Consider the following 24,824-nt stretch of genomic DNA (forward strand, 5'->3'; position numbering starts at 1 on the left):
TATATAGACAGGTGTGTGCCTTTCCAAATCAAGTCCAATCATTTGAATTTACCACAGGTGGACTCCAATCAAGTTGTAGAAACATCAAGGATGATCAATCGAAACAGGATGCACCCGAGCTCAATTTCGAGTTTCAAACTTGTTTTCGCTTTGTCATTATAGGGTATTTTGTGTAGATTGATGAGGGAAAAAGGTAATTTAAACAATTGTAAAATAAGGCTGTAACAAAATTTGAAAAAGTTCCCTAAAAGAGCATCTATATCATTCATATTACAAGGCCACTACCTTTCTAAAAATACCCCTTTTGAGGATACATCCCCCTCGAGCTTAAAAATAACACTTACATAATTGCTTTCCTACTCAACCTTAACAAGCATATCCGCCCAAAATAGCAGTAAGTTAGACCACTTCAGAACACGTAATAGAAATGTGTTTATCCCTCTAATGGTTCAGGTACAGTTCCTCTAAAGGCTTCTTCCTAGAGCGTAGGTCAGGGGTCTCCGACTCTGTTCCTGTAGACAGAGCCTTTGTGTGTAGAGGGTTTTGTTCCAACCCAGCTCTAAACAAATCTCTAATACGCTCTGGACCTTAATATCTGGAATCGGGTGTATTCATGCTGGGCAGGAACAAAATCCTACACATCACATTTAGCTCTCCAAGACCGAGAGTTGGAGATCACTCACTTATTAGGAACCAAGGATGCTGTAGAGAGTGATTGTGGGTAATGGAGTTTTAAATGGCTTGGATAATGACAATGTAGGCCAGGGGTGTCAAACTCAATTCCTGGAGGGCCGAGCGTCAGCGGGTTTTCGTTCCTCCCTTGTAGTTGATTGATCAGTTAAGACCATTGATTAGTTAGGAACTCCCCTCACCTGGTTGTCGGATGAATTTATTTATTTCCGGCAGTCTAATTGGACACCAATTGAATGGGAATAACAAACAAAAAACAGCAAACACATGGCCCTCCAGGAATTGAGTTTGACACCCTGATGTAAAAGTGACAGACGTGCTTTTGGGCACTCACCGGCCTCTCCTGCTCCAGAACGGATGATTTCCCGGGCTCGTACTCAAAGATACTCCGGGGTTCAGCGCGGTACTTTCTAGTGTCCACTTTCCTATCGGGAGGACCCCACTGATTCCTGGTAAACAATAAATAAAGACATCAGTGTGATCTTGGACGTAGTTTAAGATGATGTCAAAGGCACACCACAAGCCTAGGCATAGGCTCTAGGGCTAAGGTAACCCCTAAGGTGAGGGTCTCAAGGGACTAGGCCTAGGTAAGGACTAAGCCTAGGTCCAAGGCCCATGTCTAGGCCGACATTGCAAAAAGAAAAACCCGACCGCGGTGTGTCTTACATGGTGTCAGGCGAGTCTCGCTCCCGGTCGCTGTCTCTGGACCTCAGCTGGAGGAGGGAGGGCATGGGCGGGGGTGGCGGAGGCACGGGGGAGGGCTCCCTAAAGGTCCCGGGGCTTCCGCTGTCCGACGGGCTCTTGGCCAGGGGCCGGTACGTTTGTGTCCTGGGGGGAGGGTAGGCCATGGTGGGGTTGGAGGACTGACCATATGTGGCTGGGCGGGGGGGGGGGGGGGGAGATAACAGAGAAAGGACGGGGAGGGAAAATAGAGAGAAAAAGGGGGAGGAAGAAGAGAACGAGAGAGGGAGAGAGAGAAAGGAAAGGATGGGGGGAGAGAGACCGAGGAAGGAGAGAGAGAAAGGATGGGGAGAGAAAATAGAAAGAGAGAGAAGGGGGTCGTGAACTAAGTATTCTTGCAAGTCAGGTGTTTGAACACAGGAAAACATGACAAACCAGTAGCATACATTTGAATCCTCAAAAAGAGATCTTCCAGACTCTTACCGCTGTCACCGATGACAGTGTATGTGGCGTTGCGCGTGTCGGCATAGTCGTCATCTGTAGAAACACGGAAGAAGGTGAGCAGAACAACACATACTCACACACACACACACACACACACACACACACACACACACACACACCCTGCTGAGAGTACCCTTTTCCCTGCATCCATTTGTGCGCACACATACAGATTTCCTACTTTCATCACTGCAGGGAAAACCTCAGTGGGCAAACTAAGGCTCCCTAGGTAGCTTATCAGCAAGGTGAATACTGAAGATAAAAGTATAAGGACCCAAGAGAACGAAGGGCTCACTATTGAAGTTATCCATTGAGAACTACAATGAACTGTGTGTGTGTGTGTGTGTGTGTGTGTGTGTGTGTGTGTGTGTGTGTGTGTGTGTGTGTGTGTGTGTGTGTGTGTGTGTGTGTGTATATATTGTTAAGAACAAATATGCCTTGTATTGACTATTTGATTTGGTGAAGCCCACACAACGGAGCAGAGATCGCGGCAGTGCATCTGTAGGTTCGATTAGACACTGCTTCTCCCACTCAATCCCTCTCTCTCTCTCTCTCTCGCTCTCTTTCTCCTGTTTCTATTGCTCTCCTTCCTCTTTCTATTGCTCTTGTATTGTCTCGGTCTCTCCCCTTCCACACTCTCTCTCTAATGAGTTCTGGCTCTGTGGAGCTGTAGTGTTCTGGCTCAACAAGGGCACACAGAGAGAAACCCACACACACAAACACAATACATGCACCATTCACACACACACACACTACATGACCAAAAGTATGTGGACACCTGCTCATTCGAATATCTCATTCCAAAATCATGGGCATTAATATGGAGCTGCTATAACAGCCTCCACTCTTCTGGGAAGGCTTTCCACTAGATGCTGAAACATTGCTGCGGGGACTTGCTTCCATTCAGCCACAAGAGCAGTAGTGAAGTCGGGCACCGATGTTGGGCGATTAAGCCTGGCTCGCAGTCGGTGTTCCAATTCATCCCAACAATGTTCGATGGAGTTGAGGTCAAGGCCAGTCAAGTTCTTCCACACCGATCTCAACAAACCATTTCTGTATGGACCTCGATTTGTGCAGGAGGGCATTGTCATGCTGAAACAGGAAGGGGCCTTCCCCAAACTGTTGCCACAAAGTTGGAAGTAGAGAATAGTCTAGAATGTCATTATATGCTGTAGCGTTAAGATTTCCCTTCACTGTAACTAAGGGGCCTAGCCCGAACAATGAAGAAACAGCCCCAGACCGTTATTCCTCCTCCACCAAACTTTACAGTTGGCACAATGCATTGGGGCAGGAAGCGTTCTCCTGGCATCTCCCAAACCAAGATTCGTCCCTCGGACTGCCAGATGGTGAAGCGTGATTCATCACTCCACAGAATGCGTTTCCACTGCTCCAGAGTCCAATGGCGGCGAGCTTTACACCAATCCGGCCGATGCTCGGCATTGCGCATGGTGATCTTAGGCTTGTGTGCAGTTGCTCGGCCATGGAAACCCATTTCATCAAGCTCCCGATGAACAGTTCTTGTGCTGATGTTGCTTCCAAGGGCAGTTTGGAACTCGTTAGTGAGTATTGCAACTGAGGACAGACTGTTTCAAACGCGCTTCAGCACTCAGCGGTCCCGTTCTGTGAGCTTGTTTGGACTACCACTTCGCGGTAGAGACGTTGTTGCTCCTAGATGATTCCACTTCAAAATAACAGCACTTATAGTTGACCGTGGCAGCTCTAGCAGGGCATACATTTGATGAACTGACTTGTTGGAAATGTGGCATCCTATGACGGTGCCATGTTGAAAGTCACTGAGCTCTTCAGTACGGCCATTCTACTGACAATGTTTGTCTATGGAGATTGCATGGTGGTGTGCTCAATTTTAGCCGAATCCACTAATTTGAAGGGGTGTCCACATACTTTTGTATATATAGTGTACACACACACACACACACACACACACACACACACACACACACACACACACACACACACACACACACACACACACACACACACACACCCCAGGTATTTGACCAATCGTGGTGAAGAGCAAGGAAAGACAGACCGTAAAGTAAGCCTTTCACGGTAAGGGCTACACCTGTTGTATTAGGCGCATGGGACAAATAAAGTGGGAGTTGATCGTACATACTGCAATGACACAATGTACTGTCTCCTCCAGTCTAGTGCACTTCTCCCCACCTGCTTTGTGAACCATGTGGATCTGCTTGAACATGGTCTTGTACCAGTCCTTCGGCCTATCCACCGTCTGTGGGGAGAGGGAAAACAATCACAAATCAATGTAGGCTACGGACAGACGGATCGATAGATGGATAGATGGACAGGACAAGGAAAAGTCTGTGTCCATAGCCACGTGTTTTTGTTTGTCCCACACTCAGTCATGTGTCATCGCCTGACAGGGGAAGTTCATCTCTTGGCAAGTCGATAACATTGACCACCACCGCGACATGACTAGGCAGAAAAGTGTCTATTTCCAGTCCAGAGTGTGTGTGTGTGTGTTTGTGTGTGTTTGACCAGACGTACCCAGATGGCCCGAGCTTGGCCACACCTCCGCTAATACCATGGTTACCAGCGAGGGGCCAGAAATATTTTCCACACAGCACCTGTCTCTCTCTCTGACTATCTGTTTTGGTCTCTCTCCCTCTCCTTCTCTCCCAGTATCCATGCTCTTCACAGCCTCTCAATAGAGTGTTGACTAGTGTCTGAAGTACTCTTATACACGACTGAGATACATACACAGACACACTTGGATGTGGGTACACACAAACACACACGTACACACACACAGAGAGAGAGAGAGAGAAAGGCTGCTCATGGCCCTGTAGCACAATAGAGAGGACTATGACTAAGTCCCTAATTACAGATAGTGTACATAGAGAGGTAGAGAGAGAGAGAGAGAGCTGAGAGAGAGAGAGAGAGAGAGAGAGAGAGAGAGAGAGAGAGAGAGAGAGAGAGAGAGAGAGAGAGAGCTGAGAGAGATGGAGAGAGAGGTAGAGAGAGAGAGAGAGAGACAAATGAGAGAGAGAGAGAGAGAGAGAGAGAGAGCAGAGAGAGAGACAGAGAAAGGGCTCTGAATAAGAGGTCTAAAGCTGCTGACATCTCAAAAGCATTCCTCCCACTTGGTCCTGCTCACATATCAGACAGCAGACAAGGCTAGTCAGGGCCAGAGGTACTCCACACAATGGTGAGTCATGAAACTCCACAACACACATCGTGTCAATCCCAAACGGCACCCTATTCCCTATACAGTGCACTACTTTTGGCCAGGCTACATAGGGTTCCGGTCAAAAGTGGTGCACTATAAAGGGAATAGGGTGCCGTGTGGGACAGAGCCACTGTCAAGGACCACAAGATATGAAATATAGGCTTACTTCTCTGTAGCGAAAATCATCCCAACTAAAATGAAACACAACTTTTAAGCCTTCTTAAAATGTGTTCTTAAACTACGTGTCCAAAATAGTTTTTTCCCCCACTTGTCGTGTGTATGACTGCCTGCGTGTCCACGCCTCACCGTGCGAATGGCGATGGGGATGCCCGTGTCATCCACGGGGCCGATGCCCTCGTAGTGGGGCGCCTTGATGACCGACACCCTCTTCTCCTCCTCTGAAAAGCGGGCGATGGGCACCGTGCTGCTCATGCTGGTGTGGCCCGACAACACCGACTCACACATCACCGACTCTGAACCTTCTGTATGGTGTGTGTGTGTAGTGCAGTGCAGTGTGTGCAGGGGGAGAGAAGAGGAGAAAAAAAGGGATGAATAGAGCGATGGAGGAAGGAAGAGAGGACAGTGAACTGATGCGAGTCATTTGGATGGGCTGGCCCAGAAAACACACAAACGTGCATGCTCTCCATTTCTCTCACACACACACACACACACACACACACACACACACACACACACACACACACACACACACACACACACACAAACACAGCAGCCCCTCACCACACACACCCATCTTCATATCTGCAATGTAGGATAAGCACTTCACAGTAGTGGGGAAACCGTTTATTAGAGATATCCACTGAGTATGCCAAACATTAGGAACACCTTCCTAATATTGAGTTGCACCGCACCCCCCATTTTGACATCAGAACAGCCTCAATTTGTCAAGGCATGGACTCTACAAGGTGTTGAAAGGGTCCCACAGGGATGCTGGCCCATGTTGACTACAATGCTTCCCAGAGTTGTGTCAAGTTGGCTGGATGTCCTTTTGGGTGGTGGACCATTCTTGATACACTCGGGAAACTGTTTAGCGTGACAAACTCAACAGCGTTGCAGTTCTTGACACACTCAAACCGGTGCGCTCCTGGCACCTACTACCATATCCTATTCAAAAGGCACATAACATCTTTTGTCTTGCCCATTCACGCTCTGAATGGCACACATATGCAATCCATGTCTCAAGGCTTAAAAATCATTTTTTAACCTGTCTCCTCGCCTTCATCTACACTGATTGAAGTGGATTTAACAAGTGACATCAATAAGGGATCTTAGCTTTCACCTGGTCAGTCTGTGAAATGGAAAGAGAAGGCGTTCCTAACATTTTGTACACTCAGTGTGTATACAGTACATCATTGTAAATGTAGGGATGTGCGACGACGATGCGAGTTATGCCCCGATAAGCATATTCCCACTGCCAGGTACACTTTGTCAGCAATTCACTTCCCATTGTGTTCCCCTATTGAGTAGCTCCCTTCTGCCTCTAATAGGTGTAAATACATCATATCCTGAAAACAACAATAGTCCCCATTACATCAAGTAACTGGACAAGTGCATTAAAGGGCCATTATTTCTGGGCGGTAGTAAGAGTGAGGGGATCAATATCAGAACAAAGTGAAGGTATGGGTTGAAGTAAATCACCACAGTAGCGTGATGACGTGTAAATTCAGAGAAATCTGAAAACCGGTTATCAATTGGCTTGCTTTTGTGTGGAGGCGTACGTTGTGGTTCAGGATCATTCTTAGCATAAGAGTGCTTGGTTATGTAGTGGTTGTCAAGCCTTATTTTGTGCTCATTGTTTTGTTAAAGGTAGACTCAGTAATATGGCATTGTGGTTCACAGCAGGGCAGCTGCCTGCATACACAAGTCAACAAAACAAATCTAAAAATCAGCCCAGGCTGACACGGTCAGGACCCCCACTCTCACCTGCGTTCCGACTCTGCATGTGAACCCCCCCTGGGCTGAACGAGGCGGGGAGAGGGGGGTAGGCCGGGGGTGAGAATGGTCTCTGGGGGTGGGGAGCACCTCCATTCATTGCCACTTGAATAGCTTGGCCCTGGAGGAGAGAGAAAGATGCGAGAGAAAAAGAGAGAGTGAGGGGAGGGGAGACAGACCGAGAGGGGGGGGATCAGAACCAGGAGGGTAAAAACAGTGCACTCCCATTTGCAAGAAACAACGTTTGTAGTGGTCAAAACTGATGGGACAGACAACCAGCTGATAACATTATGTGGGTAAGACTCAAAGACTCTGTACTGAGAATTGATAAGTCTGTAATAACAATAGGTTTACCAGTAAGACTAAAATGGTTACACGAGTAGATTGTGAGGTCAAAGGTCAAAGTGATTGTTACGAGAGGAGTGCAACAGACAGTATTGGAAAATCGTGCTGCATCAGAAAACATAAAAGGTTAGTTAAAAATAAGTAGTTGAGTAGTTGGAAGTCAACAAACAACATGGACTTCCTTCAAAAATCAGGTGTTTCATTATTGGTTTGAAACGACACATAAAAGACCGTGTCAAATCCTTGTCACTTTGAAAGACCCACAATCAAAACTCCCACAATGAAATAAAAGACTTAACAGACATAGGAAAGAAGTTGTTGTACCTAAAAGTGAATGACAGTTGGACAAATCCTCACATTTTGCTATGTGAGAAACACACACACAAGACACGCTACATAGGTGGGATCACGGTGCAGAAAGACGTTGTTAGACTAAAACCATCAGAAGAGTGCAAAGGGAGATGTTATGACAGTGGGACAAGGGGGTAGGGCATACAAGAGCGCCTCACTCAAAGACGGGTGAGTGGATTAGTTGGAGGAGCTTGTAAACACTATATTGTTTGGGTGTGGAACAGTTTTGGAGGTTGGGGGGGACTCAAGCTTCCTTGGTGTAGCCAGCGACGTTGTGGGGGGGGGATAGTTACGTTAGTGGCAGCAGCGGCGGAGGTTAGCGGCGGCTCCTCATCGGTGCCCGTGGTGGACGCGGAGGTCGAGATGTGGCTGAGGGTGGGCGAGGGTGTGGGAGACACGCCGGGGGAGTCCAGGCTGCAGATCTGGAACTCCTCCAGGAGGCCCGCCGTGGAGGACGAGTACTGGCTGAGCGCTGACACTGTCACGGGGGAGAGCGAGGGTGACATGCCCCCCATACCTCCACCAGCACTAACCATGCTAACGCTAACCCCGCCGACTATGCCAATTTTGTCCATTCGCCTCCACCCGCCGCGCTCCAAGGTGGCGTATGGGGACGGGGCATACGGGGTGGGCGACAGGGCTTTGAGGCCCGCCAGGTAGTCCAGTGAGTCAGCGCTGTGGAGGTTGTAAGGGGAGCGCCAGGTGCTGTGGTCGGGGGAGCAGGGGTGAGGAGGCGAGCCCTGGTAGGATGGAAGGGGGTTATGTAGGAGGAAGAAAGGGAGGGGGAGAGAGTTTAAACTGATGCGGCTGTGCATGATTGGGTGGTCCAAACAGGACAGGAAGTGACACTGTGTGTGACATAAAATGATGTGCTGTTTTGTCACACTGCATTATAGTGTGCAGACTGTTGTTACCTTCACTGTGGGTTAAGAGATTGGATTAGTGCAATCACGGTGTTTGAAGATATTGGACACTGAACAAAACACACTGTGCTCTAAATCTGGCCATCCCCCTGACAAACGCACAAACACACGCACAATCCCAGTTAGTCTGGTTGGTTGGTTGTGCCTGACAAACCACTGGTGCTGTTGAAGAAGAACTGACAGAGGTTGATTAGGAAACTGGAACTCAGTTATAGTACCAGCACATTCGCTTCGGCCGGTCGAGGTGGAACTGGAGGGGGGCCCTTCACCTTCCTGCCCTCCCCAGGGTCAGAAGCTGGGGCTGGGGCGTTGTGCTCCATGGTGGGGGCCTTGGAGCCCGGTGGTTTGGGGCTCCGTGGGGCCATCTGGACGGAGAGAGAGGCTGTATGATGGCTTTGGGGGCCGATGGAGGAGTCTCTACGGGGGGGAAGGTTAGGGGGAGGAGGGGAGGTGGTGAGAGTCTCGGGCTGGGAGACGGGTTGGTGGGAGGGGGGATCAGGGATGGTGACGGGGGTGAGTCTGAGGGAGGACACCTTGCGCTCTGCAGCCTGAAGCTGGGTGGTGGTGGAGGAAGTAGCAGTGGAGGCTTTGACCTTGCTGGTGCCATTGGGGATGGGGTTGGCAAGGGGGGACTGAGGGTTTGTTTGTGGGGGCTGGGGGTTGGGTTCGGGTTCAGATTGGGGTTGGGGTACAGAAGTGCTGGTAGTGCTCTGGTGGTGGGAGTAAGAAGACGTGCTCTTGACTGTGTAAGACTCTTTGAGGACGGCTAGCATCCCGGGTCCGAGGGTCTCGGCTAGGAGGGAGCTGTAGGAGGGGGGGATAGCGCCTGTGGCGGGGGAGGGGTAGCTCTCTCTCCTAGGGGGCGGGAGGGGGACCTGATTGACAGCCTGTGCAGCCAATTAGAATCAGAGAAGGAAAACAACAACAAACAACATTGTTTATCAATGGAATGATTGAAATAAAGATATGAGACAGACAAAATCCAGTCCAAAGTATAATACAAGACCAATACACCCTTGACCGGAATATATTCGGGGAGTTTTTCTCTACGTTGTAAACATTTTATGAGGTTGTGGTGTGATTTATTTTCCACTTTAAAAGCCAACGTCATAAAAATGTGGCCTGGAATCAAACAGAGATCATTTTAGAAGATTGAAGACGTGTGGAGCAGACTGTTCCTTGCTGCGTTTATTATCCCCAAATGACACACGCGCACACACACACTCTCCTCTGGGGGAGGAAAGGAATCTTTGATTAGTCTCTTCATAGCCGCTGGAAAACAACATAAACATATCAACTTGAATCAACAGAAAAACTTGACAGGGGAAATTCTCCGGAGGCACTGGTGGTGAAGGAATAACACTGTAGGATTTATTCACACTATAAACTTCCTGATAAAGAATGATTCACACTGCTTTAATACTACGGATTCAACAATGATAGCTTTGCCACTGAACTCAATCAGTGTGGTGTGAACACTCTGGTTAAACTGATTAAACCCATTAAAATGCTGTATAGGAATTCAACAATGCACAGTGTGTGTATTCACCTGTGTGGGGGACCTCTTGTCTTGCAGGTTTGGCCTGACGCTGCGGAAGCCCTTGGCAGCCAAGGAGGAAGTGATGTCGTCGCCGTTCCTTAGGCCATCGGTGCTGCGTGACCTCCAAGCATCTGGAACACACACACACACAATTACAGGTCACAGTCACACATCTCATAATACGTGACAGGCCGTGCATAAAACAACTAGACCCCTTGATGCCAACGCATGATGTATCCCTTTTCACTGCTTACAGTGCAAGATAAATTGGATGCGAGCATCGTGTCAAGACACACTACATTGAACTGCAGTTACCTGAATCTGACGAGTGAGACTCACTCCCTGTGAGGAGAAAAGAAACACACATTAATGTGACTTTTGGTGTGCATGTCTAGATGCAGGATCCTCATCAATACGCAGCAAAAGAGACATTTGAATGGTGGGTTCAGTAGTTTGAATACATATCCAAATGAATGAGACAGACTTCTGAAAGAAGGGGAGAAGAACATTTAGGGAAGGAAAAAGGGTCAATTCAATGACACATAGAAGGGATACGGTTAATATGGAGTGTTGTCAGAGGCACGTCTATTCTACACCATCGATTTCTAGCAGAATGTTCCCCAATGTTGTGTTCTACACAATCTATTCTCATCTGAACGTTCCGCAACGTTGTGCCCTTCTGAACGCAGCCCTTACAAAAGCCAATAGAGCCGAGACAAAGCCAGGACATTATGAACCAGTGCACACACGAGAGATAGACACCAGGGTCATGTTCTTTCAGCACCAAACGGAACAAATAAGAGTGAAACGGGGGAGGTACCATCTGCACTTTTCCAATAAGAAATGCTTGTTTTCCATTGCAAAACATTTTGCCACGCTGTGCCCTATTGAACATGACCCTGTGCTACCGTCCACATATCCCAACTGCTATTAACTCAAGTGTCAAATAGAATATAGATTAGAAACCTATTATTAGAGGTAAGAGGATACAGCAGCTAACCAGCTAGAGACACTCAATGGGGCCCAAAACAAAGTAACACGGGCTAACTAACTAACAAATATTTATAGATACCAAATAACTGCAATTGCTAAATTTATTTTACCAGAGAACACCATATTGACGATACAGATATAGCCAAGCAGCATACTGCCATATGATGGTATATGATATGTTTTTATCTTCTAGCACAGCGGACTGAACTAATTAATTACCACACCGCCTGAATCAGGTGTGGTACTGGAATAGATCAAATAAGTGGAACTGGGGGGTACTCAATGAAAGGTTTAGGAAACACTACTGTAGAAGATGGGAGAGGTTGCTGTTGTTGGGGGGAGCTTACTGAACACAGACATACAGTACATCAGCCTAACTAATGCATCTATTTCAAACCCTACAGGTTTGACTAGAATTGGCTTTGGAGAGAGCAGCAGAGTGGGAAACTGATGACAGAGAAGCCAACACAAAGCCAGAAAAGAAAGGAATCTCCGACCAGTCAGAATAAAAACTCTTTAGAGGCTTGGCTAAGTTAACGGTCTCCTACTTCTTAAACGGCTATCAGAAATACATTGAAAGAGGGATGAGACAGTCGAGGTCGGGGAGATGAAGTGCGTGTGTGTGTGAGTGCATGCCTGTGTGTGTGTGTTGCAAGAGAGTGTTTCTCTCTCTGTGTGTGGTGTGTGTGTGTGTGTGTGTGTGTGTGTGTGTGTGTGTGTGTGTATGTATGTATGTGTGTGTGTGCGTGTGTGTAGCCAGGAACGAGCGATGGAAATTTCATGAGGTGCGGAGAGTGTTTTTATATCCCTGGCAGGGCTTAATAGCTCTCGCCCGCTGCCCGCCATCACCCAGGGAATTCTGGGTATCCGGAGATATTCGGCGTTGACAGCATATGTTGTTAATAGCTGATGCCGTCGTGTGCGAAGCCGTCGCTGCCTTGCATTTTCGGGGGAGATGTCTTTCACTACGTTACCCATGAGTAAAGGGGGGGGAGTGGTCTATTACTTTTCACGGCAGGGAAATTAAAACGCTAAAGTGTCCAGTCATGTGGTTTCCACCCCCCATTGAGCGCGAGCTGGGTCCCTAAAATGAACAGCCTGAGGCAGACCGCACTTGAATCTGTCAACTTGTTCGATACAGCAGATTTGAGGTACAAGTTGTGCTTAACCACAGATCTAAAATCAGATTATTGTACCTTTGAATCCTGGCTTTAGGTCATTGGGGATGGCATAATATCTGACCCTGTATCTGTGATTAAGGCCAACTTTGATGCTAGTTCACCACACCCTTTATACCAGGGATTGTCAAATAGGTTTGGCCTCGGGACAACTTTTTTCTGAGCTAATAGTTGGTGGGCCAGAACATAATTAGCCTATAATATTAGCACAATTAATTGGCCTACATTACAAATTGAACAACATTTTTAACACATCTGATAGTCACTGAATTTATTATGTACTAACAATGATTTCGATCTGATTACGCTCGTATTCAATTATAATTTTTGTCTATTTCTCTGTGTGTTGATTGGTTGGGAAAAATAGGTCTACATAGCCTACTGTAGGGCCCACTACTTTTTGTGACATCAACATTCGTTCAGAACAATTAGCTCGACAGAAACAGAAAATGTCGCTCTCAGAACGTATCAAAAGAAAGTTGGTAATGAAAATTGAAGGTTCAGGGAAGAACGTACACTTCATCTTACCATCTTTTTTCCCCAATGCCAAGCCAGCATGTCTTATTTGCAATGAAAATGTTGCTGTTTGCAAAGAATTCAAATCTCAGATGTCATTATGAATCTAAGCATGGAACTTTCAAAGTGGCCTTCCCGACCCAGACAGAGACCCGACGCAGAAACATCGAAGCGTTAACTGCAAGCTACACACACAGCTTTTTGGGCTGACATATTCTGTCACTTAAAACGGGTTAAATCTCCAGTTACAAGGAAGAGGAAAAACATTCATGGACATGGTGTAAAAACTTGCGGCCTTTACTAGAAAGCCCAGGTGGAGAATTATACTCTCTTGCTAAGAAAACAATACCCTCGCTGGATGAGGCCGCAATTCAAACTGATCTGATTGAATTCCAGACATCCAGCAAAATCAAGGATGCGCTCAGGAGTGCTGAGCTTTGGGTGGCATGCTCAGAGGAATACAGCACAATAAAGAACCTTGCATTTTATGTGCTAAAAATGCTTGGGTCGCATTACACCTGCGAGTCCTCATTTTCCTCCATGAACGCAATATAGACCATCTCACCCCGACATCCACTAGATCCTGTCCGAGGGGAAATGCAACTTTTCCCATTGAGTAAGTAACTTAGTGGCCTATATGACTGTACAGTCGTGGCCAAAAGTTTTGAGAATGACACAAATATTAATTTTCACAAAGTCTGCTGCCTCAGTTTGTATGATTGCAATTTGCATATATTCCAGAATGTTATGAAGAATGATCAGATGAATTGCAATTAATTGCAAAGTCCCTCTTTGCCATGCAAATGAACTGAATCCCCCAAAAACATTTCCACTGCATTTCAGCCCTGCCACAAAAGGACCAGCTGACATCATGTCAGTGATTCTCTCGTTAACACAGGTGTGAGTGTTGGCGAGGACAAGGCTGGAAATCACTCTGTCATGCTGATTGAGTTCAAATAACAGACTGGAAGCTTCAAAAGGAGGGTGGTGCTTGGAATCATTGTTCTTCCTCTGTCAGCCATGGTTACCTGCAAGGAAACATGTGCCGTCATCATTGCTTTGAACAAAAAGGGCTTCACAGGCAAGGATATTGCTGCCAGTAAGATTGCACCTAAATCAACCATTTAACGGATCATCAAGAATTTCAAGGAGAGTGGTTCAATTGTTGTGAAGAAGGCATCAGGGCACCCAAGAAAGTCCAGCAAGCGCCAGGACCGTCTCCTAAAGTTGATTCAGCTGCGGGATCGGGGCACCACCAGTACAGAGCTTGCTCAGGAATGGCAGCAGGCAGGTGTGAGTGCATCTGCACGCACAGTGAGGTGAAGACTTTTGGAGGATGGCCTGGTGTCAAGAAGGGCAGCAAAGAAGCCACTTCTCTCCAGGAAAAACATCAGGGACAGACTGATATTCTTCAAAAGGTACAGAGATTGGACTGCTGAGGACTGGGGTAAAGTCATTTTCTCTGATGAATCCCCTTTCCGATTGTTTGGGGCATCCGGAAAAAAGCTTGTCCGGAGAAGACAAGGTGAGCGCTACCATCAGTCCTGTGTCATGCCAACAGTAAAGCATCCTGAGACCATTCATGTGTGGGGTTGCTTCTCAGCCAAGGGAGTAGGCTCACACACAATTTTGCCTAAGAACACAGCCATGAATAAAGAATGGTACCAACACATCCTCCAAGAGCAACTTCTCCCAACCATCCAGGAACAGTTTGGTGATGAACAATGCCCTTTCCAGCATGATGGAGCACCTTGCCATAAGGCAAAAGTGATAACTAAGTGGCTCGGGAAACAAAACATCGATATTTTGAGTCCATGGCCAGGAAACTCCCCATACCTTAATCCCATTGAGAACTTGTGGTCAATCCTCAAGAGGCGGGTGGACAAACAAAAACCCACAAATTCTGACAAACTCCAAGCATTGATTATGCAAGAATGGTCTGCCATCAGTCAGGATGTGGCCCAGAATTTAATTGACAGAATGCCAGGGCGGATTGCAGAGGTCTTAAAAAAGAAGGATCAACACTGCAAATATTGACTCTTTGCATCAACTTCATGTAATTGTCAATAAAAGCCTTTGACACTTATGAAATGCTTGTAATTATACTTCAGTATTCTATAGTAACATCTGACAAAAATATCTAAAGACACTGAAGCAGCAAACTTTGTGCTAATTAATATTTGTGTCATTCTCAAAACGTTTGGCCACGACTGTATTTAGCAAATACTAACATTATTGTGAGTGCTTATCTGGAGATATTTAGATCTCAAGCTGTTTGATCTGTCCTTAAAGGAGCAGGTGATCCCGATACAGACATTCAGACGTCGCCTTTTTTTCTTTAAATTATTGCTTTATGTAGGATGCTACATTTTTGGGCAGTTGAAATTGTAAATAGGCCTAATGTAAAAAAAATAAACTACATCTATTAGGCCATATATTTGGTTCTTGTGAAAGATGCTGTTAAGCCTCATAGCCTACCTCAGACACTTAAGTTATTTTATATGGGCCTAGGCTCGGAAAACTCCAATTATGCCCCAGTTGTTTGTAAATTAAAATTATTGTTGAATTACTCGACTGGTGTAATTTTTCTCCATCTGTTGCTGTGCAACACTTGCATAACAAGTTAGCTGTATTTTCAGCACCTGGCGCTGTTCACCTCCTATTGATTGCGCTGCGGTGGCAGCTTTACATTTCAGCACCCCAAAACGGTCCGCTACCTGCTTTAGCTGACTGTCTTCTGCATTCACTCGCCTCGTGAATGAAGTTAAAATGTAACTATAGCATTATTTAGGTAGTGTAACTTCCTTCTTTAATAAAAAAAATAAATCATAATTAATTGGTGAGGGGGGCCTAATAATACTGCTTGCAGGCAAGATTTGGCCCGCAGACCACCAGTTGGGGAACCCTGCTTTAGACTATGCAATACCAATACCCTCACAAGCAATATGTGTGTTTGATGTCAGTCCATGAAGATTAAAATCAAAGACAAAACACACAACATCCCCCTTATTTCCCTCACCAACTTTAAACATCAGCTATCTGAGCAGCTAACCGATCGCTGCAGCTGTACATAGCCCATCTGTACATTGCCCACCCTATCTACCTACCTCATCCCCTTACTGTTTTTATTTTAATTTACTTTTCTGCTCTTTTTGCACACCAGTATCTCTACATGCACATCTTCATATGCTCTCTACATGCACATCTTCATATGCTCATTTATCACTCCAGTGTTAACCTGCTAAATTGTAATTATTTGCTCCTATGGCCTATTTATTGCCTACCTCCTCATGCCTTTTGCACACACTGTATATAGACTTTTGTTTTTCTACTGTATCATTGACTTGTTTATTGTGTTATTGGCTTGTTTGTTTACTCCATGTGTAACTGTGTTGTCTGTGTCACACTGCTTTGCTTTATCTTGGCCAGGTCTCAGTTGTAAATGAGAACTTGTTCTCAACTTGCCTACCTGGTTAAATAAAGGTGAAATAAAATAAAATAAAATAAATAAAAAATCCCTGTCTGTTTCCCACTAGATCTAAGCTCAGAGCCAAAAGAGTGGTAAGAGAGAGTCTGTGTTGCCATGGTTTCGAGCCACCACAGTACAATTTCTAAAATCGGTCACGCCCAACCTTATACAGTGCACACATCCGCTGCAAAGCACGTTGGGAATTCCCTCGACTCGAACAGAGCCCAGTCTTACCCAATCACAGCAAAGCTCTGAGAAACTGACAGGAACCATCTAGTTTCTCAGAGGAATGAAAAGAGAACAAAGGGGGAGGAAAAGAGAGTGATATTGAATGATTGCAGAGGATAAAGGAGAGGAATCAGAGTGACAGATAGTGAGAAGGACGCTGGTCCCGGAGGATGACAAACGACGGTTGTCACAGGGAGTAAGACAAATGAAAGCAACAGGAAGTAAATGATGTCAGGGCAGTGGAAGGGATGAGGTGGAAGAAAAGACAACATTTAAACAAAGGGGCCATTTTATGTCTTGATAGAACATGAAACCCCACGAAGGAATCTATTAAATAGAATGGTATGGGTTATTAACAAAATTAACAACTGTTACAGTAATTTACTCAATTACAGTGCATTCAGAAAGTATTTCGGACACCTCAACTTTTTCCACATTGTTATGTTACAGCCTTATTCTAAAATTGATTAAAATGTTGTTTTTTACTTCAATCTACACACAATACCCCATAATGACGAAGCAAAAGTAGGTTAATAATTTTTTCAAATGTGCAAAATAAATAATGGAAATATCATATTTACATAAGTATTCAGAGCCTTTATTCAGTGCTTTGTTGAAGCACCTTTGGCAGAGATTACAGCCAAGAGTCTTGTTGGGTATGACTCTACAAGCTTGGCACACCTGTATTTGGGGAGTTTCTCCCAATCTTCTGTGCAGATCCTCTCAAGCTCTGTCAGGTTGGATGGGGAGCGTCGCTGCACAGCTATTTTAAGCCCGGGCTATGGCTGGGCCACTCAAGGACATTCAGAGACCTGTCCCGAAGCCACTCCTACGTTGTCTTGGTTGTGTGCTTAGGGTCGTTGTCCTGTTGGAAGATAAACCTTCACCTCAGTCTGAGGTCCTGAGCGCTCTGGAGCAGGTTTTCATCAAGGATCTCTCTGTACTTTGCTCCGTTCATCTTTCCCTCAACCCTGACTAGTCTCCCAGTCCCTGCCGCTGAAAAACATCCCCACAGGATGAGGCTGCCACCATCCTTCACCGTAGGGATAGTTCCAGGTTTACTTCAAACGTGACATTTGGCATCAAGGCCAAAGAGTTCAATGTTGGTTTCATCAGACCAGAGAATCTGGTTCCCCATGGTCTGATAGTCCTTTAGGTGCCTTTTGGCAAACTCCAAGCCATCTGTTATGTGCCTTTTACTGAGGAATGGCTTCCGTCTGGCCACTTTACCATAAAGGCCTGATTGGTTCTCCCATTACCACAGAGGAACTCTGGAGCTCTGTCAGAGTGACCATTGGGTTCTTGGTTACCTCCCTGACCAAGGCCATTCTCCCCCGATTGCTCAGTTTGGTCGGGCGGCCAGCTCTAGGAAGATTCTTGGTGATTCCAAACTTTTTTCATTTAAGAATGGTGGAGGCCACTGTGTTCTTGGGGACCTTCAATGCTGCAGAAATGTTTTGGTACTCTTCCCCAGATCTGTGCCTCGACACAATCCTGTCTCAGAGCTCTACGAACAGGTGTTTGCCTTTCCAAATCATTTCCAATCAATTGAATTTACCACAGTGGACTCCAATCAAGTTGTAGAAACATCTCAAGGATGATCAATGGAAACAGGATGCACCTGAGCTCAATTTCGAGTCTCATATTTTTAATACATTTGCAAAAAAATACATTCTAACAACCTGTTTTCGCTTTGTCATTGTGGGGTATTGTGTGTAGATTGATGACAATTTTTTAAAATATTTAATCAATTTTAGAATGCTGTAACGTAAGAAAAATGTGGAAAGATTCAAGGGGTCTGAATCCTTCCCGAATGCACTGCATTATTTGCGTATAGTCAAAAGTTGCACTGATTGACTTTGTTAGCATGGCCTTCACTTACCCCCTTCAACATCAGTGTGACTCAATGATAGTCTGTACAGGCCTGTGTATGTGTGTGTGTGTGTGTGTGTGTGTTTTGTTGGTGTGTGTGTGTGTGTTTTGTTGTTGGTGTGTGTGTATGTTTTGTTGTTGTTGTTGTTGGTGTGTGTGTGTGTTTTGTTGTTGGTGTGTGTGTGTGTGTGTGTGTGTGTGTTTTGTTGTTGGTGTGTGTGTGTGTGTGTGTGTGTGTGTGTGTGTGTGTGTGTGTGTGTGTGTGTGTGTGTGTGTGTGTGTGTGTGTGTGTGTGTGTGTGTGTGTTAGTACCTGTAGCCAGATTCGGGACACTCTGGACCCGCTTCATGTTGGAGCGAGTGACTAGCAAGGCGGCGCTTTTGCGAGTGCGTCCTCCGCTATCTGAGAAAGCACAGCCAGCAGCCACAGCAGCAGAAAGCAGTGCACACACATATACGCACAAGCCAAAGCACCCCAGGAAAGAGAAGGCAAAGCACATGCATTACAATGGCCCCATTCTCATAAGCAAATGGGGGACGGGAGGAGGATGACGGCTCATGTCAAGATGGATGGAGGGAATCGTCTGTACTGACATACGTCATAGTATCCTATAGTTACACAGCAATGTGGACTCGGCAATATGATGCCATACACAGTGTTGTTGTTTGTCTGCCAGCAGGAAGTTGCCCACTGTGAGGTCATATTGCTGACTCTACCTTTAAAACTGACATATGATTCTCTGTGTGTCTACTCTCTTAGGTTGTCAATACTGAATAGAACTAAAACTATAAACGAGATTCTATAACAATCATCACCAAAACCTATCTTAACCGATTTTGTGTTTGTTTACATTCTGGTCGATTCAGGCATGCAGTAAACACACAGTCATTAAAAGTCCCCCTTCCTACTTCATATGAACTGTGACCTCAGCGCAGATTAATGTTCATGCTTGCTTGGTCATCGACGTGGGAGTAATGAAACGCTGTTCATTTCTCCAAGAGGGCACAGAATCACTCCGCATGCAAAATGTTTCAGCGCACCCTGCCATTTCGAAGGCAACGTTCTGTAGGCAAACACTGTGGAATGTTCAGTGACTCAATAACTCGTGATGTAAACATTTACCAAAGCTGGAGCAAAACTCTGATTGCAATGTCATGGAAACTTAATGAGGGCATATGCCTGGCGGACTTGATAAGAGTATTCTAGATTGTGCGGAGACTATTGGCACCACGATAGGTCTTGTGCTGTGAACAATTACCATAGCAGGAACAAATCCAGACATTCATTGGCAGAGTAACAGAGGGCGTAGGAGTGTAATAACACTAAGTGAAGGATTTGTCATCATAGCTACTGTAATGAAATACTCTATACATTTTGGGATGCGGGCCAAGTTTAAGATGGAGATTTAGAGGCCGATTTATGAATTAGAGGCCGATTTATGAATGAGAGGAATTACGTGGGTGTATAACTAGACCATAAAGCAATGCAATATATGTGTAATGCCTCTATGCATCTACATTATAGAGCAGGGGTGTCCGTCACTCCTCCTGGAGAGCTATTGGGGGGGGCTTTTGCTTCAATCCTGTTGTCACACAAGGTCCTGTGAGGAGCTGATTGGTAGGGTTGGGTTTGTTAGAGCAGGGTCGGAGTGAAACCCTGCAGGAGAGTAGCTCTCCAGGAGGAAGGTTGGCTACCTTTGCTCTATACGTTTAATTGATCAAGACTGGAATCAGGCCGTCCTTCATTCAAAACTTTTCTGAATGCTAGGCTAATGCTAACAAGATGTCAATACTCTAACAGCTCTAAAAGTCTTCAAACAGAAAATTTGTTAGTAAAAAAGTAAAAAAGAGGTCTTTTGCGAACTTGCTTCAATCTGAATCTTCAAATGAAATGAGTTGGTTGAAATAAAAATAAAAAACGATGACAAGCAACTCCGGCAGCAAGCAGTACTCAACAGCTGGCAAATGTCAACAAACATGGATATGCGCAATGCCTTGAGTTCAACATCCTAGTGTGTGCGCTTGTGTGTGCATGTGTTGCATGGTGTTTAAAACAGGCCTATCACATACCTGTATTCATGTTGAAGAGTTCTCCTAACAGTTCTACCGTCGCTGGGTACACTTTCCTGGAATAAAGGAATCAGAGACAGAGGTTCGATTATTACCCACTGTAAAGCCCTCAGAGAAACAGAAATCCTACTTCTCTTTCACATTACCTGGTGCAATGCAGTTTGTCATGCCATGTGAACTGCCAATGTGCATTTGTGAAATGGATAATACATATACTGGACCTCAAAAGTTTTCCATCAGAAATAACTTGAGAGTCTGACTCAAAAACTAAAGTCTCTAAGGGGGACATTTTGATTACAAAAAGTAGTGCGGTTGTAAAAACAGACCTAATTTCCTCAAATAGTTCCAACATGCATTCCTCCCATTGGTGTTAAAGGCAGCAGAATTAACATTGCCCCAGTTTTGTGCCAGGCTCAACACGACTTGTAGCCTAAAATGAACATTCATTCTTCTTTGTCGTTTTCTTGACTTCTGAATCAGGTGGATTACTGCTCGGCTGGACACCAGTCCTAATAGTAGCTAGGGTAGCTGTATCTCTACAGAGTAGCTCCTGGATTCGAGTATCACAAGCACGTAGTCGTGGAATGTGAAACATTTTCATTTTCCTTCCTTTAATCTATATTGTATGAGGAAACCCCCTTGAGTTGTGCAGCTCATTTCCCAGGGGGACATAATATTTTTTTAGGTTTAAAAAAAAATCTAATTTATTGGAGGTAATAAAATAAATATCCATGAATTTTAGCAACTATGTGGATGATAATATAAATTCAACTTGAAGCACTGAAAATATATTATACATGGATAACTGAATTTATAAATCAACTAATCTATAAATATTGCATAATATTATAGGCCATCACACAAAAGACCAGACAAAGAAAATCTACTTCCTGCATCACTGAGCACAAGGGCTCTGTCACAAGTTAGATCTACAGATACATAACTAGTTATGACAGAGCGCCAAACAGAGGGACGGGCAGAAACAAACTGGTTCACTTGTGGAGCGTTGAGCTCGCGGCTGACGGGCAAATCAAAATCAATTAGTGTACCTCAGATCTGGCACGTCTTTATGCATCCTCCCTGCCTCACTGTTGACTGGAAACAAAGCTAACCTTACTTTTAAAATTAGGCAATTTGCAACTTACAACAATAGGGTAGGTATCTTCCTCCGAAAATCCCTGGCAGAACTTAGCCTTAGTTTAGTAAGATATGGAGCAAAATATCACCTTTGTATGAGATATTCCCTTTGAGTGTCTCCTATATGTTTTTTTTTTATGTTACTCAATGGCCACGCCGTCACACTGGCATAACATCATGATAAGGGACTGATAAATGGTACAGGCCAACAGTATAGCTACTTAACTCTACCGTATGTACCTGTACCAAACATACACCAAATGTAATTCCTTAATGCTGTACATGACGGGTGATGAATCAGCTCTGAAAATACTCTTATCCATGATTGATATGGAAAAAGGCCCTGTTGGAAAGTTCAGGCCTTACCCGACAAAGGCGAGAGTTGGTGTGTGTGTGCACGTACGAGTATGTTTGTGTATGTGTGTACACATTTTTTTAATGCATGTGTGTACAGTCGTGGCCAAAAGTTAAGAATGACACAAATATTAATATTAATTTCACAAAGTTTGCTGCCTCAGTGTCTTTAGATATTTTGTCAGATGTTAATATGGAATACTGAAGTATAATTACAAGCATTTCAATAAGTGTCAAGGGCTTTTATTGACAATTAGATGAAGTTGATGCAAAGAGTCAATATTTGCAGTGTTGACCCTTCTTTTTCAAGACCTCTGCAATCCACCCTGGCATGCTGTCAATTAACTTCTGGGCCACATCCTGACTGATGGCAGTCCATTTTTGCATAATCAATGCTTGGAGTTTGTCAGAATTTGTGGGTTTTTGTTTGTCCACCCGCCTCTTGAGGATTGACCACAAGTTCTCAATGGGATTAAGGTCTGGGGAGTTTCCTGGCCCTGTACCCAAAATATCGATGTTTTATTCCACGAGCCACTTAGTTATCACTTTTGCCTTATGGCAAGGTGCTCCATCATGCTGGAAAAGGCATTGCTCGTCACCAAACTGTTCCTGGATGGTTGGGAGAAGTTGCTCTTGGAGGATGCGTTGGTACCATTCTTTATTCATGGCTGAGTTCTTAGGCAAAATTGTGAGAGCCCACTCCCTTGACTGAGAAGCAACCCCACACATGAATGGTCTCAGGATGCTTAGCTGTTGGCATGACACAGGACTGATGGTAGCGCTCACCTGGTCTTCTCCGGACAAGCTTTTTTCCAGATGCCCCAAACAATCAGAAAGGGGATTCATCAGAGAAAACGACTTTACCCCAGTCCTCAGCAGTCCAATCCCTGTACCTTTTGCAGAATATCAGTCTGTCCCTGATGTTTTTCATGGAGAGAAGTGGCTTCTTTGCTGCCCTTCTTGACACCAGGCCATCCTCCAAAAGTCTTCGCCTCACTGTGTGTGCAGATGCACTCACACCTGCCTGCTGCCATTCCTGAGCAAGCTCTGTACTGGTGGTGCCCCGATCCCGCAGCTGAATGAACTTTAGGGGACAGTCCTGGCACTTGCTGGACTTTCTTGTGCGCCCTGAAGCCTTCTCCACAACAATTGAACCGCTCTCCTTGAAGTTCTTGATGATCCGATAAATGGTTGATTTAGGTGCAATCTTACTGGCAGCAATATCCTTGCCAGTGAAGCCCTTTTTGTGCAAAGCAATGATGACGGCATGTGTTTCCTTGCAGGTAACCATGGTTGACAGAGGAAGAACAATGATTCCAAGCACCACCCTCCTTTTGAAGCCTCCCGTCTGTTATTCGAACTCAATCAGCATGACAGAGTGATCTCCAGCCTTGTCCTCGTCAACACTCACACCTGTGTTAACGACAGAATCACTGACATGATGTCAGCTGGTCCTTTTGTGGCAGGGCTGAAATTCAGTGGAAATGTTTTTTTGGGGATTCAGTTCATTTGCATGGCAAAGAGGGACTTTGCAATTAATTGCAATTCATCTGATCACTCTTCATAACATTCTGGAGTATATGAAAATTGCCATCATACAGAGGCAGCAGACTTTGTGAAAATGAGTATTTGTGTCATTCTCAAAACTTTTGACCATGACTGTATATAAGTACGGTGCCTTCAGAAAGTATTCACACACCTTTACAATAACCCATAATGTCAAAGTGGAATTCTGTTTGTAGAACATTTTAGAAATGTATAACAAATTAAAAGCTGAAATGTCTTCAGTGAACAAGTATTCAACCCCTTTGTTATGGCAAGCCTAAATAAGTTCAGGAGTAAAAATGTGCTTAATTTGCATAATAAGTTGCATGGACTCATTCAGTGTCCAATAATAGTGGTTAACATGATTTTTGAATGACTACCCCATCTCTGTACCCCACTTACAAATATCTATGCGGCACCTCAAATCGAGTAGTGAATTTCAAAACACAGATTCACCCAAAGACCAGCACAGTTTTTCAATGCCTTGCAAAGAAGGGCACCGATTGGTAGATGTGAATATTAGAATTTCTTTTAAGATGCTGAATATTCCTTCGAGCATGGTGAAGTTATTAATTACTGTAGGCTTTGGATGGTGTATCAATGCACCCAGTCACTACAAATATGCAGGCATTCTTCCTAACTCAGTTGCCGAAGAGGAAACGACAATGACTGCTCCTGTGCCTGAAATTCACTAGTTCAAATTTTGATTTAAAATCGGCTTGAAAATCTAAAGTCAAGACATGAAAATGGTTGTCTAGCAATGATCAACAAATCAACTTGACAGAGCTTGAAGAATTTTCAAAAATAACAAATGGGCTAATATTGTACAATCCAGGCATGCAAAGCTCTTAGAGCCTTACCTAGAAAGACACACAGCTGCAATCGTTGCCAAAGGTGCTTCTACAAAGTATTGACTCAGGGGTGTGACCACGATCAGATGAACTTTCCAACAGAAGGACGGACGATTCCAACAGAGATCACGACGACACACTGAGCGTAAATATATATTGATTGCAATTATTCCCTTATGAGTGAGTGTTCATGTGCAATAGCATTTCAATTAATATGATTATCAACTGTGTAGTGACTCTTGTAATTCCCGCCCTTCTCAGTCCACACCCACTTCCCTTTGTCCACCAAGCTGTCATATCGGCTTAGGGGAGGTTCCCTAGTGGCCTATCATTTCCTTGTAACCATATCTACTGTTTGTTTGTTTATGCATTTCTGTGATTATTTAGTTAGTTAGTAAATAAATGATTAAGACAATTGAT

The 24,824-nt window shown here is 44.9% G+C and overlaps 1 protein-coding gene across 12 annotated transcripts in view; it reads right to left on the reverse strand.

Annotated features, from left to right (window-relative positions):
* LOC106609914 (sorbin and SH3 domain-containing protein 2) overlaps window positions 1-24,824 on the reverse strand; it is a 98,929-nt gene that overhangs the window by 32,544 nt on the left and 41,561 nt on the right. For 6 of the 12 annotated variants that reach the window (XM_082978334.1, XM_082978343.1, XM_082978339.1 and 3 more), the window contains 12 exons: window positions 20,518-20,573; window positions 18,761-18,850; window positions 10,508-10,534; window positions 10,202-10,323; window positions 8,871-9,539; window positions 8,023-8,469; window positions 7,025-7,154; window positions 5,387-5,562; window positions 4,057-4,123; window positions 1,855-1,908; window positions 1,357-1,567; window positions 1,025-1,139 (listed from right to left, as the gene is read on the reverse strand). In XM_082978334.1, coding sequence (XP_082834460.1) covers window positions 1,025-1,139; window positions 1,357-1,567; window positions 1,855-1,908; window positions 4,057-4,123; window positions 5,387-5,562; window positions 7,025-7,154; window positions 8,023-8,469; window positions 8,871-9,539; window positions 10,202-10,323; window positions 10,508-10,534; window positions 18,761-18,850; window positions 20,518-20,527 — 2,118 coding nt within the window. In that variant the 5' untranslated portion in view covers window positions 20,528-20,573. The remainder of the gene's footprint in view (window positions 1-1,024; window positions 1,140-1,356; window positions 1,568-1,854; window positions 1,909-4,056; window positions 4,124-5,386; window positions 5,563-7,024; window positions 7,155-8,022; window positions 8,470-8,870; window positions 9,540-10,201; window positions 10,324-10,507; window positions 10,535-18,760; window positions 18,851-20,517; window positions 20,574-24,824) is intronic. The other 6 variants (XM_082978338.1, XM_082978337.1, XM_082978340.1 and 3 more) reach the window with 5 other exon arrangements.

This window comes from Salmo salar, chromosome 08 (assembly GCF_965601325.2).
Source record: "Salmo salar chromosome 08, fSalSal1, whole genome shotgun sequence".
Lineage (NCBI taxonomy): Eukaryota > Metazoa > Chordata > Actinopteri > Salmoniformes > Salmonidae > Salmo > Salmo salar.